This window comes from Agelaius tricolor, unplaced genomic scaffold (genome assembly GCF_023055355.1).
Source record: "Agelaius tricolor isolate 1412-34295 unplaced genomic scaffold, bAgeTri1.0.p SCAF_6, whole genome shotgun sequence".
In the NCBI taxonomy this organism is placed as follows: domain Eukaryota; kingdom Metazoa; phylum Chordata; class Aves; order Passeriformes; family Icteridae; genus Agelaius; species Agelaius tricolor.
Genome location: NW_027269266.1, coordinates 19,155,358 through 19,178,633, shown reverse-complemented (window position 1 = coordinate 19,178,633; position 23,276 = coordinate 19,155,358). Strand labels below are relative to the sequence as shown.

Genomic DNA, 23,276 nt, shown 5'->3' with positions numbered 1-23,276 from the left:
TACTGGTGTTACTGAAGTTGTTAACTGTGCTTTTATTGAAATGACAAACTGCTTCACACACAGCTCGTCTGGAGAAGCAGTTCACCACCAGGTGGCAGATACCACAACTTGAATTTCAAATGCTGGAGAGACCAAACGGCAGCACTGATTCAGAAAAACCCTATCTGTTGCACATGTGTTTTAGAAAGGTAAACAGATGCTCTTCTTCTTTTGACCAAGTCCAAGGATGTACTGCATGGACCCTACAATGCTCCAAGTTACAGACTATTGATAGTTGACTACTGTGTTATAATAAATGTTAATTCCCAGATGAATTCTTGTTAAGAAAAAAAAAGCCTTACTTCCTAGAGTAAGAGTAAATATCTCATCCAACACTTGCTCATTTATACCTGTACTGTTCTGTAGGCTAAAGTCTACATAGGACATTTAGTTTCTTACCAATTTCAAATACACTGGTTCAGAATAGTGAGATAAAATTGGTCCTTGAGAGCATTCATGAATAGAATGAAGGGCAGAAAATGAAAATATTGCCAAGGTATTTCAACAGTGCTTAATTCACTCTACTAAAGGTACTCAGTCCTCCCTGTAACAAAGAAAAGCATTATGAGCCATTTCCAAATGCTGGGCCTTCCTTTGTAATCTGTTCATCTCAGATCAGAACCACAAGTCTGTATAATTTGTCTAATATGTTAGACTGCAGATGCTCCGAGGCAGTAACCAGCTCTTGTCCCTGTATTTGCAGAGGGTTTGGCTGCTGGTAGCCTGACAAAGCACTTAATCGAGCAGTAAGAGGTCATTATCACAGTAAGTCAAGGTGCTTTACAGGCAGTTTAAGAAGCTTTAAGAAGCAAGTATTGGAGCAGGAAGAAAGTGGGAGCTGAGGGACAACCATGAAATGAATGCACTCTTAGTGAGTGTTTTAACTCCCAACAGTGCTAACATTTCAGAAAGTCTGTGATAGAAATTAACCTGAACTTTGAAGATTTGTTTCTAGTATTTTTTTAAGAGAAACATATTTTCATTATTTTTGTAAGCTTTGTCATTACAAACTTGCATTTTTCTCCTACTAATATCTGCCATCATAAAACAAGAAAACAATTGCTTTTCTAGGTTATCCTCTACATGGACTTGGAGCTGCTGCTGCCAAGACCTATTCAAGTTATACTTTGTTCTCTGTGTTTTATAAGCTTTATTAGTACTTGCTTCACTGTGCAAGTGCAATATAGAAGTGAGAAAATTTCTTTGTATTTTACTGATTTATCTGTGTCAGTAAGTTTTTGAAAATTAAAACATGGAACTTATCACTGCACTTTTAGATTAGGCATAACCTACTCTAATCTTAATCTTAACCTGTTACCTGAACTGCATTAACTCTCTTCCAGCTTCATTTAGCATATGGCCCAGGTGTGGATATAGAGAAATACATTTCATAAACTATGTATTTTGCAAAATTAAACTATCACACCAATTAAAAAATGCTATTTTTAAGATTTGAAACATACTGACATGATGTTTGTTCAAGTATATTTGCTGTATTAGAATCACAAATCATCAAATGAACATAAAACCAACACAATTAAAGAAACAAACCACTGCAATTTAATAGCAACAATCTCACTTTACAAGATAGCAATGATGGAAACTTTGCAAAGGAATGTGAAAAAAAGAATGCAATTAAAAATGACAGATTTAAGACAACAGAAAACTGGAAATTAAATAGCACAATAATTCTAGTATGCAAAATTTTTATTCAGAATGTTTACATATGCAGCATTCTGATTAATAAGTGACACTGTATTACCAGCACTTACTAACATCTGATAAATACTATGCCCTTAAAGTCATATTTTTCTGTTCAGTGACCTTGCACAAACTGACAATAAGTAACCCAGAGCCCAAAACCAATTCACAGGTGGTCAGTACAAAATTCCAAAACAGGACAGGAAAGGACCTGCCACATACACAATGAGTAAAAATGTAATTTAGTGCTAATACGGTGATATCAATATTCAATGCACTCCACAATATTTTCGATTCCTTTTACAACATATACCACTTCCAAACATGAACCAAAGCAAAAAGTGATCTGGCTTTGTGGATGGAAAGGAGCACTGACCTGGGAACTAGGAAATCAGGATTCAATTCCTGGCTAGAGATCAAGGTTCCCAAGTAAGACTTACAGTAATATGGAAATTACAAGACTCTCTATGAAAACCTTGAAATTTACTGAAAATAAAACAATGAATGTCAGTTGAGGCTTATTATTACAAATTAAATAGAAACTATATAGCATTTAAATCACTTTGGAGATTATGTATTAACTTTAGTAAGCATGCCTGCTGCTAATCTGCATAAAAATAACTGAATGAAACATGATAAACTGAATGTATACAAAGGATTCCACAAAAGTGAAAGTCTCATACTTCCTCTTCTTTGAACCCAATTCATGAAAAAGTGAGAAGAGTGCAGTAAGTGTGAGTACCCACAGAAATCTCAGAAAGAAAACTGGCCCATGGGAAGTGTGACTTGACAGGAAATTTTGGTGATACCAGGATTTCATTTGCAATGATACTTAAGCAAATCATTACATATTTATCAAGATACAGATGATGCTTTTCTGAAAAGGGGTCTAAATTTCAGTATTGACTTAAGCTCATGAGAACTGCAAAAGAAAGTCACACAAGCATAAATATGCACAGGAAAAATGAAACCAAAGTATTTTTCTTTTTAAATCCCATAAAATAATGTGATAACCACTAACAGAGGAAAAAATCCACAAAGATACTTTTTGCAGTTTATTTTCAATTATAATTTTTGGATAACCAAGCAGCCCTGTATGGAAAAAGCACAGAAGAGTAATTCTGGCACTTTTGGATAGTACATTTGTTTTTTCCCCAATTTTTTTAGACACATTCAGTCCACTTGCTCGGTCGATAGTCCATTTTATATGAGCATGATTCGCTCATGGGATTCCAGAGGAAACTAACAATATATACAGTCACTGAAACTATCTTCTTGGCTACTCTGGGCCCTTTAAAATGTCTTCTAAGTCTATCCTGGCTAAACAGAATCCACAATATACATGATAGCTACAGAATACACTGTATTGAAATGAGAAATGCTCAGCACAAAATGGGACTCTTGGCATGCAGCTTAAAATAAAAGGTAGAAGTTCAGAATTTTATAAAATCTCAAATGGGGTCAATTAAAAGGACTTAGCAAAAGAAGGGACTGTTCATTGTTACTGTAAAAAAGGCACTTTGAGAAAATGGTACCAGAATTGGAGGAATCTTAGTCGACACAAAGTTCAGTTTGGTTTCATAAAAAGGCTTCAATGCTAAGGGATGCTACTCAAGTTTCCTGCAGTTGTACATTAAAATAAATTGCTGAGTAGTTTATAATAAAGGACATAATATGCTTACAACCAACTTGTAAAATTAAGAAAAGCATAGTATAAGCAAAATATTACTAAAAGCAGCAATGCATAGCCTTTCATTGAGATAATGCACAATTTTGGACACCATGTGTCAAACTCCTGTATTTAAGATACTTTCAGTAGCATTATCAACATAAAATTGGCCTACAAAACAAAAGCTTTACCAGCTCCCATTCATTAGGAGATTGAGGTCATAAACCAACCAAAACAATTTGTCAGTATTTTCAACATCCTGGATGACCAATATCAAGTATATGGAATAACAATCACACTCTTTGTTCAGCTATCTCACTGGAGGCAGCTGTTAAATCAGAGGAATGATTTTAATTCTTTTCTAACATTTACACAGTAATGCATTTAAGTTCTTTCAAATGTTGCTCACCACAGTTTGTTTTTCTCTTTTCTCTCCACAGTATAAAAAAAAAAAAGAAGAAAAAAAGAAAAAAAAATATCAAGCACTTCCACAGAAAGGATATTTGGCAATTTTATACTCCACTGAAGGGTGGATTTTCACAATAGCTCATTTTAGATTGAAAGTCATTAGTGGTCTTTCCTCTCGTTTCTGCCAAGGACTCTTCTTATCTTCCCCTTGGTCATCTTCCTCATCCTCCTCATCTTCATCATCATCATCTTGAACGGATGTTCCGTGTTCAGGACTAGTTAATGGCTCTGGTTTGGTATCCACAGTTCTGGTTTCCTCCTGCAGGCTGGGCAGCTGCACACCACTTCTCTTACTGGTGCCTTCTAGGAGGCATCGGAGAGCATTGTCCTCAGGGCTACAAACGGCTGTCCCACACTCGCTGCCACTTTGGTCCATGTCATCCAAGTACACGAGCTGTGTGTAAGCTGTGCTGTCTGAAACCTTCCGCTCTCTCTGCTGGTGCTCCTGCACTGGGGGGTGACTCTGAGGTGCAGACAGGTGATCTCCTCTTCCCTTTCGGGCAGATTTTGGTTCATTCATGTCAACACCGGAGTCCAAACTGGCGTCGTTACTCCCGTTCCTACCAGCTCTTTGGAGATCAATGTATGAATGTCTAACGTGAGCATTGGAACGCCCGTCTAGAGAAACAAACCATGCTCGAGGGTGAGGCAATGGCTTCCCACCTCCCAATTCCATCAAAGCCTTTTCTGTAAGAAGCTGCACTTCGCTATTCATCTGAGCCAGGGATGCATCGTTAAGAGAGGCAGGAATGGAAATAGATTCAGACATGGAAGCATTTTGCTGACTCCACTCAGCTGCACCTGCATCTTGCAAATGTTGCTGAGATATTGCTTGGGATGCCAACTGCTGGGGCTGCAGCTGCTGGGCAGGGTGTGGGAAGAGCCGTGCGTGAGGGTTAGGAAGCTCAGCCTGAAGTCTTTCTATATCAATCTGCTGGTCAGCTGGGACAACCAGGGGCTGGCTAACAAAAGGGTGTTCTCCAGGCAGCTTCATGTAATGACCTGGGATGACCAGTGCAGGCAAAACCTTTCTGTAAACACTGTCGTTGACTTGGTCGACAGAATTGCAGCAGATTAACTGACCTGGTCGAGGGAAAGACGTAGGTCTTTCAAGGTGATCAACTGAACGAGACATCATACAATCAGTAGGTCTGCAGTCCAGCAGCTCTTTTTCAGGGGCTGAAGGTGTGGGGTATATTTGTTCCTGAATATTGTATTTACTTCCAGTAGCAATATGGTTCATAGATACTTGAATTTCTCTCTCTTGCTTTTCAAATAAAGGCTGAGACAGCATAGCATTGTAACTTCTCCTGTACTCCTCTTTGATAGGGGACTCATAGCCTTCAGCTGTTTCTGTAGATTTTCTTGTCTTTAGAGGAAAACTATCTGCTGACTTGTGGTAGTCTTTTCTTAGAGACCCACTGGGAGTCAGGTCATCCAAGGAAATTCTGCTCTTGTCTTTCTCCTTGTCAGAGAGCAGTTCCTCTCGGGAGCTAAACTCCTGGGAAGTACTGAAGGAGTGTTTGAGCATAGGTGTATGCATATCTGCTTCTCCAGTAGGTGATACTATCTCCATGTGGACAGCACTGATTAATTCCTTTGCCCCTGAGTTTTCAGCGTGTCCATTGCTAGCAACGGACAATCCACCTGGAAATTCTGACTCACGACGTGAAAATATTAAATTTATATGGGACATTGAGGTTGCTTGATCCTTCTTAGAAGTGTCCAGTGCTGTCGAAAGTTGCAGTTTCTTATGATGTTGACGTGGTCTTAGACATTTTCTTCTATAAAAGCCAGTAACAAGAGAAGTTATAAATTTATGAATGTTGTACACAGAAACAAGAAAAGCGAGTGTGTCTTAAAAGAAGATTTTTAAGCAATGGTTAGTATTAGGGGAATTGAACTTTTATTACATAATCTAAAAATTAAAAGCTTATCCCAGCAGCAAAGATAAAATTAAAGAATAACTAATGTCATTTGGGAAATATCTCAAGTACCAATTACAAACTGGAGTAAATGTCTAGAGAAGGCAAGTATAAAATCACTCATTAGTAGGCATTTGCTGATAATTTAGCATTCATTTTAATACAATGCCAACAGAAAGATCATTTGCAAATGCATAACAGGTAGAGAGATCTTGAACCTATGCCCATGTTTGATAGGAAGTTACATGGAGAACACAGGTACAGATATGTGTGATTCACTCAGCTACCATTCTCCCAAAGGCAGGGATTTATATGCTGCATGTAACCAGGAACACAGGAAATTTGATCTCACTGTTTCTTTCTTTTTCAAGCATTTGCTTGCCTTTTTTTTCCCCCCAAAGGAAAAATGTTTCAATACAGAAGTTTTTAATTTCATAAGCACAAAAAAGTTTGTGTTTTCAACATGAACTAAGTAATCAGGATGGTGAATCTTACCTGCAATAATACAAAAGTAGACACAGCAAGACTAGAAGTATGAGAGCCATCCCTCCTAAAATTGCCAAAAGAAACATTGTGTGATAGCTGGTAATGTCGTGTGTTACAACGGGACCTGGAAGGCCAGAAAAGAGAATTTAGACCTGTAATAATCTGCAAATAGGAAGAGGAGCAACAGTTGAACAAGGAGAAGGACACTTTCCCTTATTATGAGGGTGCTAAGCAAGTGCTGCTCATTGCCCTGGTGCCTACTGAACAGACCATCTCTGGAGAAGGGAGCAAGCTGTGAAGAATGCATGTGCTGGTTTCCATGACTGCAAGTCCAGCTAGCTCATTCTGTGGAAAAGCAGTTAGTTTCAATGGGAGCATGCATCAGTGAATGCTGCTTTCCAGGTCCTAATGCTGACACTGTGTGCCAAAAAGCTCTCAACCACTGGAGAAAATGCTGAATCCATCTCAGCATCTCCCATCACTGTAATGCACAAAGCAACACTGTGGGCAACAACTGCTCTTTAACATCTGTGGCTCTTCACACCAAACAGTACAGACAGTGCAGTACAGGATTCTCTGGAAGAGGTGTTGGTGCTCTGAAGTCTAGATCAAGCCAAGCCAAGCAGATCTTCAGTAGCTGTAATTACCAGGCCACTAGTGAAAGAGTGTTGTAACTCCAGGTTTAAATAACACTTAGTAAATGTTCTAACACACAAAGGAATGCACACATGTGGACAACATCTGTTCCCAATTATGCATGTGTGACCCAGTTGGTTTGTAAAATCCTTATGATGATTTTGAAATAAAGACCCAAATTTTCATCTGCAGGCAAGGAGGTACAGCACCAGCTGGCAGACTAACATGCATGTACTGTGAAGCACAGCAAACTTGGCCAACTTGGAGGGTCTAGGTCATAAAGTTTGCAAAACCTCATCTGTGGATCTTGAGTGGTCTGTAGAGCCACTGCTAGGAAAACAAAGATCATTTTTGTCCATTTTTGAGATAAGAACTCAAACACATTCAATTAGGAGATAAAATATGCAAAAATACATTAGCTCATTGAAAGTAACATAAATTGTATTGCGTTTGGGAAATCGAAGTATTTATACATTCTCTCCTACCACTACCATTGCATAATTCATTTTAGTGTTGCTTTAGGACATTAAGCAAAAAAAGACAAGATAGATCACTTGAATTTTTCATGAAAATGTTGTTCCCATTGCAATAAATTTTTAGGAACTCAGATCTATCCCTAGAAGGAAGGAAAAGTAAAATACAAGTAGCAACTCTGCCATACAAGGTAAATCACAAGGACAAATAAGCCTTCTCTTGTTAAGAGTTACAGGCTTTGTAACCTCAGAGTTACAAGCTCAATTCTATGACTAGTGTAACTTCCTTGAAGTCTGGGATAGAACTGTACTGGGAAATGTTTGGCTCAGAGAAGATGCTTTTTCTTCAAGAACAATTATTTTGTGAAATTCTATTTAATTTAATATGATAGCCTATTCAGATCTGCACCTGCCTCTAAATTCTGTTCAGCAATGAATCAGCTGAATAGCCCAGCATTTAATATCTATCATTTAATAGAACCTCAAATAAAAAGCTCACATATTATGAAACTACTTAATGATGAGTAGACTTTAAAACTTGTACTCATGTAAGAGTTTGGTTTTGTTGGTTATATTTAGTTTAATGAGCTTGCACAGCCAAGGCAAGCATGTTTTCATTTCTACTAGATTAGGTTTTTATCTGGAAAGCCTAATAAAATCTGTAAGGAGTTCTGGGTTGGGGTTTTTTTTGTTTTCTTTTTTTTGATTGATGATTGACTGATTGGCACTTTTATACACCAAGGTATCTCAGATTATTGGTGACTGAAGAGCTACTACCAAGAAATCTGAGGCAGCTACAGACAGAGAAAAAGGAACCAGAAGTTGCAGCACTAATCATCTCCAAAGCACATATAATTAATGGCTAGTTCAAAGTCATTTTTTACAGCTATGCCAGGAGGTTTGCAGATGGCAACAATTAGTTCTGTACTAATGCCACTCTAAAATACCTCCTAGAACTTCTAAGCTAAGTTATTCACAGTGTAAATTAATCAGTCACCAAGATGATGCAAAGCTTAACTCAGGGCAAAATGGGCATCTTCAGTGCAAAAGGAAAAAAGTGTCAATCCATCATCCATCCATCCATCCATCTATCTGGAAGTGTCTAACCCAGGATAATGCTGGTTTTAGGTGAATCCATATCTCTGTGAGTTTCTGTACAGACACTTCACAGCACCTGTTCTTCTACCTGCTGGAACATCAACACACTGATGCTATGACTCCCATAGTTTTCTAGCAATGGCTCTACCAGGCAGTGGTGACACAAATGCATCAAAGCAGGAACACTTTAAAATGTTCCCCATTGAAATGACACAGATATTTTGAGCACCAGGGTTGCACCACACAATCCTAAAAAAATTTAACCCTTTACTTTCAGATTTCTGTTTTCTAACAATCCATTATTGATCAAGCTGTGGCGTCTCAGATGAGGTCATTCTGGAAAATATAAACATTATATATAAATAAATAATTGCCCAGCGCTGCAAATATCAATAAAATCCAATTCCATCTTACCTGGGATAGTAGGTGACATAGCTGCAACCCAGTAGCCCAGCTGAGGTGCAATATAAGTCCAAGTCAACTGATTTCCTTCTTGTTGTACAATGCCCAAACTACTCTTCAGCCATGTCCCTGTAAATGTAGAAATTGTAGGAAGATGTTACAGATATAAGATGTTAAGATATTCACACATTCCTCTGCAAACAAGAGGAAAATCAAGCAGTAACAAAACCTATCCACGTGCACTAGGGTTTGTGTGTGTTGCTGTGAAGTGGGAAGTGGTGCCTTCTGGTCACTGGCATTTGAGAGCACCAATGGCTTTCTCAGGAGCAAAAAAGCAACCTAAACCCAAAACATTTAAGATTAAATAAAACTAGTAAATCTTCAAAACCCGTTAAAAGAAAACATTTATTGTTGTATTGGGTTCCCCTGTTTTGAAGATAGATATTCCTGAAGCTGATTATAATAATACAGCCAACTTAAAAAGTGTAATTCAAGAGACATCGCATCTCTCCGACCACACTTGAGTTCTACACACCACCTTTCTACCAGCCCTGGCTGTCAACTTCTAGAAGACAGAGGAAAATGCTTCCTCAAAATGGCTTTTCTATACAGAAAACAAAAAGCTTAGTCACTGCCAATGACCAGAATTACATTGTACCACTGCTGTGATTAACTCTGTTAATCATTCAGTATCTGTATAATAGCCCCAGGAATACTGTTTGGTAACAGATGATGAGTTTTTTAAAACATGTTTCTTAAAGGAAACAAAATACTCTTTTTTTAAAAATTATTAACTGATAATTTCAAAATAAGTAAGACTAACAATTTAAAAGCAATCTGTTTAAGTCCAGGTTGACAATCTGCACTAGTCAAGTGTTTATCTACTTCATGAAAATTACTTTTATTCCAAGAGTTGGATTATGAAGACCTTTACAATTGAACCACCTTTTTGTCATTCATTGAGATCCCTGATTCTGGGATCTGGGAAACACCTTAGTTTCTGATGTAATAAATACCCAGAATGGCTTTAGACTGCTCCTGTATTCATCCTCTCTGAACGAAACTGCTGGCCTTGACATGAAGAGCAATCACTGAGAGGCCACCCCTGGTGCCAGGCAGTGTTCCCCAAACCTGCAGTCCTGGCTTGGCACCTCCAGTGGGTGCCATAATAGAGGGCTTGGCCTCCTTAAGGCCTCACATATTTTGATGGCCACTACCAGGATGCTGATCTGTGTACAGAGGAGGGATAAACCCCTCTGCATTTCTGTAGTGCAGTTCTCTATTTCTGTGCTGAAGGGGGGAGAATGCTGTATTTCCCTTACCCACGCTCACTTGAAAGGAAAGCTGCATCATGTACTTGTGATTCCCCTTCATTTAAGTAAGTCTCCTGCTTGTAATTCCCAAAATTGTGTTTTTCATTAGATGTCACTTAGGATTAAGCAACAGGATTTTGGATGGCAGTCATCTGAACACTCAGCGTGAGTACAGAACACACAGAAGAGGTGCTGCGGCTGGGTTTGTTGTTTTGATAATACGTTAAAGATCCTGATGATTTCTTCTGTGTTCCTTAGATTATCCACCTGTGCGAACCCTCTACACATAAAAATGTTTTTTTTGAGTATTTATTTCCTCCCTACTACTGATTTTTCCTATGTAAGACCACTGTCTTAGGCTAATAATAAATCCACCTGAATACAATGAAAGGTTTAGAAGAATACACAATTGAGAGGATTTCTAGATCTAGATGACTACTGCTGCCAGATGCCAACTGTATTTGCAACCAAACTGAATTTGTTCAGGGTAAAGGAGTTACTGATGTAATTATCAGTTTTCCAAGTATCATTTTCAGTCTGTAGAGGGTAGCAATAATCTGTTATTTCATGAAGAAAGTCACACAAGACAAGTATTTTTGATTTACAGTACTAAAAAGACCAAAATCTGTGTACACAGATTTGCATACGTGGCATTTATAACTGCTGTTGCAGAACATCTTCATGTAGTCATTCATTTACCTCTCTTAGGGAAACATTTTCAGGAAAAATAGAATGGAATTGTCCACAGTTCTGTGGAGTTTCTGGAAAATCTAGGAGAAGTAGATTTATTTTTCTCCACTAACATGGCCACTAACCCTTCAGATTCTCTATCCATGCACTTTCAGGGAAGACATCATAATAATAGCCCTGAAGGTGAAAAATAGCCCTTAGGGTCACAAATTGCTTTTATCTTGTCTCTAAAATGCCATTTGGTTAAAAAAAACCTGTAACCTTAAACCTTGTCATTTTTCTTTTTCTGCAAGATGTGGATGATGAGAATATGCACCAACTATTGAAATACACAACAATGTGAAATAAAACTTCAACAGAAATAAAAAGCACTGATTAAAAATAAAAGGAAGGACCTGGGTGATGAATACATTAAGTTTCCCTTTTTTTTCTTATCATCTCCAAGCCCTTTAAATTCACACACAAGCAGAGCACAGACATATGTAATTCAGCCAAGTCAGTACCTCCCATGTCTACTTCTACAGCTGCCTCCTGGAGCAGAAGCTGTTACCGATCCCCTCACTAGGGGGAACTTGTGTCCAGCACACCTTCCCCACACGGTGCTGCAGCCAGGGAGCGCAGCCCTCCCGAAAAGCCTTTTGCTCAGAAATACTCTGCATCGTGCAGCCATCGAGAAGCTCTGAGAGGCTGCAGGTTTATTGCCATGGGCAGAGCTCTGCTGCCGTCCTGTCAAACAAGCAGCAGCTCAGGTTGCTCATACTTGAGCAACAACAGGAATCCCTTATTTGTGCTGGAAGCAAAGGAGACTCTACTGCACAAGCCTCAGTCAGGTTTCACACCTGTCTGCTGCTCACTTAGTTCACCTGCTCTTGGTAACCACTGGACATACTCCAGGCAATGTGCTGGTCTGCATAAATTAGGGAAAAATGTAATTCCATCTCTCTGTTATGGATGGTTAAGATATTTCAAGTGCATAAAAGATATATCCAATATTGGTCATCTTTAAACAAAAGAGATGCAGCTTTTGTTGACCATACCCTACAAATTGGTGTATTATGACAGAAAATAGTAACTTTTAAATGGCACTGCCCCACTTCCTCCATCATGATGACACCAAGTGTGGGTTCCTGTGAACCATGAGTACACATCTCATTGTCAGCCCTATTTGATGCTTTCATTGTCCAACACTTTGGTGCTAAATTTGCCTTGTAAAGCTTCACCATCTCTTACCAGCAGTCCCCTAACAAAACAGAGCATCCTCCCACATCATGGGATGAAGAAAGCAAAGAACTCCATCCTTTACAACAAGAGCAACAAAACAGGTTTGAGTGGAAACAGCTGAAAACACAAAGTCCTGTATTGTTTCTTTTGTGATCAAATAGCTGAAAGCCAACCTGGTGTTACTGGAGGGAACTGACATACCTCCAGGTCTCTCATATTTCATCCTTTATAGGTTCTAATTTCCTGGTTGCTTTTCAAGTAGCATCAAACAAGCAGTGTTCTTGCAGCTCCTTACATGCAATGCCTTGCTGTAATGACTAAGTTGGACCTTCTATTGAGCAAAACCCACTTGTCTGGTCGTGACTGGCTGTGTTCCCACCCTTTCACACTGCCTTACGTGACCAAGAGTTCATTGCTGTGCAGCCTTGAGAACGAATTCCCTATCCTGCCCCAGAGTCCTCCTTGGAGTGGAAAACAAGATGTTTTCCTGTTCTAAAAATGAAGCTCATTACTCCCTATGTCCTCACACACTCGCTGCTATAAGCAAAGGAGGAGACTGGGGCAGTCACTAAAGATCTTTGTCCATTTTTCGATCAATTCCTGCAAATGGAAGAAGAGCAAGCAGCATTCCTTCTTTCTGTGTTGGCAGGATTACAACTGCAGGACTTAGCAGGAGGATTTAGAAGGGAAGAGAGGTCTTACCTCCCTGTATGCTGTGTTCTAATAATTCAGTTTGTTATTTTTCCGAATATCCTGCAATATCTACTTCTTCCCCCCACCCAAGTCAGCAAAATCAATGACTTTCACTGCTTATTAATATTTATACTTGATTTGTAATAATTGTAAAGTAACAAACAATACAGGATTATTAAAAAAAAAAAAAAAACCAAAAAACAAACCAGTAAGAAGAGCTGGATGTAATGGAAGTGATCACTTTTGTTCAAGACTGTGTTGTTCCAAAGAAAACTTGTCCATGCCTCTTTGGAGCAGAAACAGCAAGCTCAGTACAGTTTGTAAGCACTGCATGATTTGGGCCAATTCACCATTAATTCTTAAAGATTTTCTGGTGCTTCATGGAAAACTTCTATATATAGATACATTCTTGCTTATAGATCAATTTTACATTTCTCTTCCTCTTTTTCCTCTCTTACTGCTCAGTGGAGCCAACATGCTGATCCAAGATTCAAGTCAGGGCAGCTGTCTTCTGGCTCAAACTAACAGCAGAAGAGAACCTAGACACTTAATGCTTTTCTCACCAAAATTATACTGCCTCTTATTGACTTTTTGGAATAAATTATGTAATTTAACAAATTTATTCGTCACTCTTTCTTAAAAAGCTTTAGAAGCTTCTACTCATCATTCTTTCATGTATGAAACTCAAAAGCAAGGTAAGAGAACACAGCAAAGAATATAAAGATCAGAGTACTTTGAAGATACACAAATCAAAAAATTATCAGATAAAGAAAGCTGATTTCCATCTGACCGCAAAAATATCAGAGAAGTTAAAGATTTCAGCAGAGCAGGAGAGATAAATTCTGCTAGAGAGAAGCATCTTAATACTTTGCAGTAACTTTGATTGTGATGAACATACTCATTTATCGCAGGCAGCTTTTAGGACTTGCCAATGGAGGCCAGACAGGGCCTCCACTGAACAAATTTAACAAAAAATGGTTTGCACATTAAATCCCTATTTCAAGACATATTCAGCATTAAACAACACCTTTTTGTAATTTAATTTGGTTTGCTTCTGAACCAGACTGAAAAATGGCACGTTCAGCAAGGAGAGTGCCCAGGTGGCAGCAATTGCAGAGAAGCCATTGAAGAGCAGCTATTCCAGACAATCCCCCTGCACAGGCAGGTCACTGCAGGTGTGGCTGGTTTGCCCAGAAAAGAGATGTCCTGTTGTCTCCAAAGACATCAACTATTCCACGTGACAGCTTGCTGGAACCAGGCAGCACGAATGGTCACATGATGCCTCTGAGTAAGACATTGCTTCCATATTTTAAAGCTAGGCTTTATTATTTTAAATTGATTTCTGTAGTGGAATCCAGGGAATTGTATGAGCCCCTCTGGCTTCCACATGTGACTGTGCACGCTGACAATCCCCTGCTGATCCAGCTCAAGCAAATGGCAAACTTCCCACTGGCCTTGGTGAGGCAGGAGTGCCCCCAGCACCATCTGCCCTGGGAGAATTGCATGGGACTCTTGCTACAGCCAAGGAGAAGGAGAACAACCTCCCCTCCTGTGATCTGCCTGCGAGGGGAGTTCTCTTGCTGCCACCCCAGCACAGAACTTGGCTCTCTGGGGGGATGCATCATGCTGCTTGCTTCAGGTTTAACTTCCCAAGCTGACCATCTCAGAGCCTTCCAGATCACCACTGCTGCAGGGACTTCTGCTGACACTGATTGTGCTTTCTTTCTATGACTGACCAAAGTAGTTCTATTAAATGACTGTCAGATGGGTGTGCTGCAGCCAGCAGCTTCCCCCAAGGACAGTCATAAAGCCTAAATATTGCTTGTGTTTAAATATATGGTAGCTATGGTGGTTTATTTCCATAAATTACTTTTACATGTGAGCTTTTGGTAGAAATTCTTCCATTGATCGAATACTGTTTGCTTTTCATTTTTTTTCTTTTAACTGGCAATAGGATCATCAAATCCCACTCAAGCAGGGAACCAAAACTGTGTGATTTACAACCTGAATTATTTCCATCCAAGAGGTTTGACAAATAAGAGGATTTAATTAGTAAGAAACCAAATTAAACATAATCCCATATAATATGAATTTATTTTTAGTCACAAGATGATCTTCCCTGGAAAAAAGCACTTTGGAAAGAAAAGAAAGGTACTTTTAACTGTACTGCTTAATAGCATAGAAGTTTTAAATAAATATTCCTTAATGAGAAGTGCTTTTCTTTCAGCATGGATCACTTTTGTGCTGTCTACAATGTCTCATAAGATTGCCCTGCTTAGGCACAGATTCATGGTTAAACAGAGATCTATGTGTCAAAAGGAATGAGGCAGGTTGTTATCAGACAGTGTAGGACAGCAAAGGATATTCAAAACATACTAAAAGTGCTTCTAGAAGTAATTGATTTAGACACTGCAAATGGCAGTGTTATTATGAAGAGTTAATCAAGGGCAAGTTTGTGAAAAGAACTTCCTAAAGCATGTTATGACATACATAAATTGTAGCTTTTCATTCTACCAGTTGAAAGCTGCTTATCAGATTTCTTCTTCCGACTGAAAATCACCTCTAATCTGCATCAGGAGGGGAAGTTTTACTTGAGAGGGATGGGATTTTTGGTTTTACTTTTGTTCATTTTCTAAAAAGCTAAAAGCCTGAAATGGAAGTTGAAAATTCCTTCCTGAATATTGGTGGAGCTTACTCTCCTCCTCACCTTCCCCCAATACTCATGGGTTTAAAAATTCATAGTATTTAAGTTAATATTACAATTTTGTTTTCAGGGTTGCTAGGCAACATCAAAAATAAACGTCCCTGCTCTGAGAGCCCAATACTCTCATTATTCTTCCACTCTTACAGAATTTGTTACACCACCCTTCCAGGGCTAAATCCTGCTCCTGTTCTAGCAGCACCACCATTATTTTGTTAACTAAAAGGGAAATGCTTTTACCATTCTACCTTGAAGATTTTGGCAAGGAAATCAGTGAGTTCAATTTATTGTTTGTGCCTGAGAAGCTCTGTGGGTTTTTCCATTTCTTCTCATTTTTCCCCTCAAATCACCTGTCAAGTGTTTAACAAAAGAACACACCAGTTTTCACTATTTAATAATCTTAATTATATCTGGCAGAAGGCAGGGCACATTGTACACAGAACTGCTCACATTGCTTTGGTCCCCTCAGAATATTTTCTTCCAGAATGCCAGAACAGAAATTACTTATTAAAGAAATGACTTCCATCCATAATTACTGGTTAATAATTGTATTTCAAAAGGAAAAGCTTAGTTATGCCTGTTGGACCACTATCCCTAGTTACTGGTATACATGAAAGATACTGCCTTTAGAATTTGCTTTACCATGTTATTAATCATATTCAGTCAGTTACTGCCAAAATTATTAGAACATGTAATAAATAAATGCACATGCACAAAACACTGCATGCCTTTTCCTTCCTTCAGCCTCACATCACACTCACATTCAGTTTCTATTTTTCAAACTGGAAGTGGAAGCAGAGGCACACTGGGATTTGATCTAACATTGCAAGGCTGCAGAGGGAGGGGTTCCCAGGTCCTCAGCCCCTCCAGCCCCATGCCAGCACTACCCACTCCTGCCTGGATTCCCATCAAGGGAATCCAGGTCTTCTTCAACTGAGGCAGTTGCATAAGCACAAAGGTGTTTTCTCCATTTCAGAAGCTTTGATGCCTGCCTCTTCCCACCTTCTCCTGCCATGGCTTCTATAGGTGGAGCTATAGGGCTGTCTACATGACACTACATTATTAAAACCTGCTCCCAGAAGCCAGGGATCTGTTTCCAGTTTTATTTCCTTGCCTACATATTAGTAGATTACTTGCACAAAGATCACTGTACTTTGGCACCAATGCGATTCCTTCAATGTTCCCTTAAGCATCACCTCCCTGCCATACCTCATCTGCTTTGCTGTAAATGCAGCTCAAAGGGTGTACAGGGTGGGCAGAGTATTAAACAATCCATTAATGCCTTTCATAGATGTAATCCACAACATCCATTTTGAAAATAGACACTAATAAATAAGCACAACTGTCTCCTATGATTCTCTCCAGAGGAATCATGAGAGTGAGAACATACCTCAGTGAGCTAGCTACATTGTGAAGCATCAGAGGAAGAGCTTCTTTTCCTTTCAATGCTGAGGTCTGTCTGATACTCTGAAATGGTATCTGCACCTATTATGTCGACACTGTACATGGTAAAAAGCTGGGTTTGGTAGCTGCCATTTCTATGGCAACATACAAAATATGAAAATCTTTGAGAGCAGTTAGTCAAGAACCTGTATTCTTTAGTGTATTCAGTCTTTAAGAATAACTTAAGCTTTCCAGTTGGGATTTAAAAGGAAGTCAAAATCAAATAGGCAAGGAATTTTTAAACTACAGAAATAACTTAACCTTTAACTTCTGTGATTTTCACCTTTGCAAACTAATCTCCATATCACCACTGAATCTGGTCTAGAACCAGGTGTTCTGGATCTGATTATACTAAGCTCAAACCTTTGGGGGTGAGGATGTGATTTCCTGAGCACGTCCATTTCTCATGCACAGAAAACCCACTACAACTCATGGAGAAGTGTATGAAGTCCCAGGCCATGTGTGCAGCTGCATGAACTCCAAATGCAGATCATCTCTCCAAGGTCAGAGCACAAACTCACACCCAGTGTCAGATCAAGTGACAGGCTGCAAAAGTTTCTGTTGAATTATTATGAATATGGGTTATGAATATGGTGGCAGTCAGAAATTGATCAAATTCACAACAAAAAGAAATGTTTTATTTTTAAACTAAAAGACAATATTTTCTTTGGGTGGATTATTGCTACTACCACATGGGAAGCTTAAATCCAAGATTTTAATAAATCATCTTATTTGCAAACAATGCACAGTGAACTGGACCAGTAGATGTACAATAATCTGCTTACATGTTCTGCCTGACAGTAGCTGTCGCTCTCTCCCTATAAACACTATGAACAAAAAACAAGCATGAGTTCACCTCTATGAAATTGTAGTCAAGTTTAAGTAGACATCAATATTGCTTACACATAAGTATATCCTCATGACTTCTTTTGAGCACAGAAAACATTCTGTTGATTTTGCTGAGGAAGGAACATCTGGAAATTCTGGTTCTACAAAAATCAATAGAAATTTTACCACGGACAGCAGAACGTTACCCAGAAAAAACAAGTACCAGACTTTTTAATGCATTTAGAAATCTATGATGGCATTCAATGCAGTCAGAAAGCAGCAACCAAGAAGAGGGGAGTACGTAAAGCATTGTTTTTTATGAAGTTACAGAGAGTTCCCCAAGATACTTTTCTCCATATTCTGCCATCACTTTTCATGAACACATGGTGGAAATTTCAGGCACTGGGGAAACATCTTCCTCTGCAAAGAAGGCAGTCATTGAAAGACAACAGGGTCGTGTCCAAGATGTACAACAAGTGTTTGGGGAGAAGGAAGAACAGAGACACTGTATTCTGAACTTCATTTACATGTAGTGCACAAGAAATAACATATTTTAAGGAGGATGAACAAAAGGACTAAGGATTAACCCTTCCACTACTGAGTCCAGAGTCCTTTGCCACACAACTGAAAACATTGTTGAAAATATTCTCCTATTATTGGATGGGAATAATTAAGTAGCAGCTGCATCATATCAACAAATCTCATTTTCATATTATGCATGCTGGAATATTTGGTAGAATTTTGAAGTCCTTCATACAGCTCCAGATGTGGATCTAGGGGTCTAGGTGCAACATAATGCTGTCATACCACATGGAATGAAACAGAGGACTTAAAATGGAGAATGCTGGACTTAACAGTTTTGCTCCCTGAATCCAATGAAAACCAGACACCTTAACATAAAACATAAACCATTTAAATGGGGGCTGAGGAGAATACAGCTGGGCAAGTGCTGTGTTATTCAGTCCAGCTGGTGGGAGCTGGAGATGACACAGGAGGCAGAAAGTTTCATTTCTGCTGGGATCTGTGGTATTTCTGACTTAAGAAGACAAGGCTAGAGAGAAGTTTTGAACACAAATTTGGTGTCCAAAAATAGAGAGATTAATTATACTGCTGTAAATCCTACTGACATCGAGGCAAATATACACAGAAGAAGTCATGATCCCAACCATCTGTTTATGGATAAAGACAAAATTATTTTTTCAGCCCCCTCAGATTTTGAGAAATCCAACACAGCACTTGTTAGGGGAAAAAAACTCCAAACCCCAGAAAACCCCACTGAGCACTCTTGATTATAGAAATGAGAATCCCTGTCTCTATGTCCAAAGCTTTTAAGCGCATACCATGAAATAAAACCACTGTCCCACCGTAGTGTGAAACACAAGATGTGGGCATGTCCACAGCATGGAGGGATTAAGTTGCATTTCAGCATGTAATGTCTCTGTAACATCAATGAATCTGTGTTTATTACTGCCAACACTCAGAAATGCAGCAGGAAATGGTGGTGGACCAGCACAAGAGCAAGGTTACATGTATTTGCTTACCCTTAAAACACCTCCAGGGCATTGACAGCTGATCTTCATTTTATTAACTATTCAAAATGGTGTTATTGCTTTAATTTGCTTGCTGTGCACACAAGGTAGTAGGTTTGTTTCATAATGAAAAATCTCATTTGGAACAGTATGAAATAGATGCAGCAGATTGTCTTGTTTTGATGTCAGCCTGTGTTTTCTGGCTGCTTGTTTCATCAGTGTCAGTGGAGCCACTCTCAGCCTTAAGCAGACTATGCTGCTTCTCCTGCTTCTCTCCCAAGGATAGAAAGCATGGTCATGAAAATACAGATTGTTTATGGTAAACATCCTAAAAAGCCATTAGTTATTTTTGGCTGCCATAAGATGCAAATATGCCTCATTTTTGTGGAAACTACGAAAATCCCTGCACTTCCAGTCAGATGCCTCTGGGTTCATATTAGTTCATTATGAGCTCAGCAAAATGTATGAGATACTAAGGATTAGAATATCTCTGTAGTATTTCTGTCACTTCTCTATGTCCTCTAAAAGTGAGTACTTCTGCTTTTTAGAGCAGAAATTGTATTCCATGCAGTAATGATGACAACCACATGGACCCTAAACAAAAGCAATGGCTTGCACGAACAAGTGTCCCCTGTACTGCTAATCCACGACAGAGAAGTGTTCTAAGTGCCTGGTAAGAAAGAGTCACAGTTTTCTGTCTGTGGCATTTACTCACTGTTCAGATAAAAGCATGAAATTTTAAGCCACTGCAAATCTATTAAGAAGAGACCAAAACATAACCAGCACTGAAAAAAGCAGCCATGAAATGAAAGACAAAATCAGAATAATAAAGCTAGAGGTCCTGTCCTGACAAGGCACAGATCTGGCAGTACAAATGGGTTACAACAATCCTTATCTGCCAGCTAAAGATTTCTCCAGTATGGAGCCATCCCAGTCATTATCCATCCATCTCCCTTCACAGTCCAAGCACAACAGGGATGTGGAATGACAGGATACCACCATGTTCATGCTACATATGGCTAGTTTGACAGAGCTTAGGGTGTTAAAGTAGCTTGCACAAGACAGTGTGGCTGCTCTACTTATTAAATTAAGCTACTCTAAATTGGTTGGCATGTGGCCAAAATTCTAATAGAACTGGCACGCTGCAGTCAGGGCTTAAAATGCATCTTTGTTCAACATCTTTGGTTGCACAGAAAGATGCTTACTTCAGCTGAAGTGTGAGCTGGAGCCTGAGCATATCATCTTCAATACCTTGCTCTCCACAGCTTTGTGAAGCTAAGTGGCCTGACAAAGATGCATTTTGTTTAGCAGTCCTCATGCCTTCTCTTCCCAATAACACAAGTGCTCCTGTAGCTTGTCATGAATCAAGCAAGGCTGGACTTGTCTCAAGATTGGGAGCCTCAAGCCTGCAACACTAATTAACTACTTATATTGCTTTATACTAATATATATACTGCACACAATAGGGTAACTAGCTCTTTATTTACAAAATTAAAAACCATATTCCATACTAAGAGAGAGCTTCTGTGGCCTCACTGCAGGGGCATGGAAATTTGGCCATAAATGAGAAAGCTACATAATCAAAATCAGAACAATTTACCTGCAATGAGTAACTTGCAATGAGGCAGGCTGCAGCTCTAGCACAGCTGGCAGGAAGGACTGGGGAAGGACTGCTTCTTATGGGGAAAGTAAACTCAATCTTCCCTGCTTTGGTTTTTTTTTTTTAACAAGGGAAAACAAAATAGTTTCCATAAGAATGATTCCATTTCAGGAAAAATGTAGTGAAATTTATTGCCAGGTCAGCACAAGAGAAGTGTAATTTCCACAGTTAAGGGTAAAGCCAAATACATCCATTGCACTCTTTTTCTAATATCCTTCTTTATATCATATTCAAATTTACTCTTCTAAATCATACTGCTTTACCCTCTAATACAGGCAACATCTGACAGAAGATTCATAGGCGTGCTGTTTGAAAATCCATCCTTCTTTTTCAACAAACAGAGGAAGGTAATAAACAAAACCATTATTTCCCCCTTCACCTCTCTCTTCCTCCCTTCCTCCAACATGCTGCTTTCACTCCTGTTCCTCTACTTCTAGGTGTGATCATCAGCTGGCTCAAAACATTTGCTTGCAGGACAAACCCCCCCTGATTGTCCATACAGACCCATATTTCTGGCTCCTTTTTGTCTCAGCATCTACCTTTCTCACCTTCCATTCTCCTTTTTCCTAATAACCATCTGGTACATAATTCAGAAGTCACAGTACAATAACTGATGGGGGATCACCAAGACAAGACTTAGGCACTCCTTTGCCCTTTAAAATCTGAAGCTGTAAAGAAGGTCAGTACAGTGTACCAGCTAGCAACAAAATAAAGAAAATAAATTTTAAAAAGAGCCTAAAACATGTATTTCTAGGAAAACCCCTGTTCACAATGGCAAACACTACTCTGTAATACAAAAAGCTTGAGTGCATTGTAAAAATTTTATTAATAAGTTTTCTGTCCTTTCAAAATATTTCATTAGTTTTTCTTTTTAAAAATTCATTTAAATAATTTACATGTATTTTCCTGACAGTATTAGAAAATCTCAAAGTGATTTACAAATGAAGTCAGTACTATATTTCCTATCTGGCAGGCAGGAAACAGAGCCTGAGCCAAGAGGGGGACCCAAGGTCAGACAGCTGGCTGCTGGCAAAGATAAGGCAAGTTTCCATTTCTACACACTTCCAATTCAATGCTGTAGTGAATATGTCTCTCTTCTTCTCAGTCTGTGGGTGAAATGCAGTTCTCTCAAGTTTTTAAATAAAATATTTATTAATTGAAAAATGGTACATTTACAAAAACTTTTGGTTAAAATTGGCACACAATGCTAAGTATATTTGCATTTATACCATATATTACTCGATCAGTAAAACTCAATTGTCTCTTCTTTTAGATAGAAAACAAAAGCCATCTAGGGAGCCACAATGAGACGTTACCTACCAAATTTTTGGTCAAACCTCCATGCTGGAACGTGTGCATTGTGTTTCAGGTTGCTGTTTGCTGGCAGAGGCACTGTTACGTAGATGGGGCCGTTGACGGGGACGGGGCTGCCATCGCTGCTGAGGAGGTGCACGCTGACGGCAGTGACAGGGGTGAGGTCGTACCTGGTGCTGTTTCCTAACGAGACAGGGAATGAACACTGTCACTACAGCAGGTACAGACCTCAAGGGACACGTGTGCTTCCACGCCACAGTACTGCATCAATGTCATTCTCAAGGGATGGGAGCAGCAAGTTCCTCCCTGCCCTCCAGAAGAACTTTAAACCAACCAACCAGCCAGCCAACCAACTACCCTCCCCCTGCCAAAAAGATCCAACTCAAGCCACAAAATTGAAGGAAAACGTATATGGTCTATTTTTCACCTAATTTTGGAAAAGCGTGAAGACAAAAAAAAAAAACAGTGTAAAAATATCTTGCACCTATTTTTTCATGTTAATTAATCTTAAATAAACCTGTATGAGTAACACAGTTTCATGGCAAAAAAAATAAATTTTACAAGTCTTTATTATGACCTCAAATGCCCATATTGTGAACTAACAAACACCAAAATAACCAGTGGCATCTCACAAATGATCAGTCACATGTTTAAGAATGCCAAGTTGCATTTCCTTTGGCCTTTCACTGAAAAGAACCATGCTAAATGGATTATTAGCATGTACTCTTTATGTTTAAACTGGATGCCAATGAATGTTACTTCATGATAACATACTTCTAAAAAGCACTATAACCCTTCAATGATTTAACCAAATGAGTCAATGGCAGGGATAAATATAACAGATATATATACACAGGTGAAAAAAATCTTGAATTTTAAAACCGAGATCTGGAGCTCAAAGCAATAGCAAGAGTAGTTCAAATTGGAACATCTCTTCAACTGGAAGAGATGGAGCTTCCAGTTTTGCAAGGGGCTATGCCTGGTGCC

At 39.0% G+C, this 23,276-nt stretch overlaps 1 protein-coding gene across 1 annotated transcript in view; it reads right to left on the bottom strand.

The window, feature by feature from the left end:
* Positions 1–1,576: 1,576 nt before the first annotated feature.
* FAM171A1 (family with sequence similarity 171 member A1) overlaps positions 1,577–23,276 on the bottom strand; it is an 87,478-nt gene continuing 65,778 nt past the window's right edge. The window contains exons 6-9 of the mRNA XM_071428921.1: positions 22,296–22,472; positions 8,910–9,026; positions 6,298–6,412; positions 1,577–5,661 (exon numbers count right to left, since the gene is read on the bottom strand). Coding sequence (XP_071285022.1) covers positions 3,957–5,661; positions 6,298–6,412; positions 8,910–9,026; positions 22,296–22,472 — 2,114 coding nt within the window. The 3' untranslated portion in view covers positions 1,577–3,956. The remainder of the gene's footprint in view (positions 5,662–6,297; positions 6,413–8,909; positions 9,027–22,295; positions 22,473–23,276) is intronic.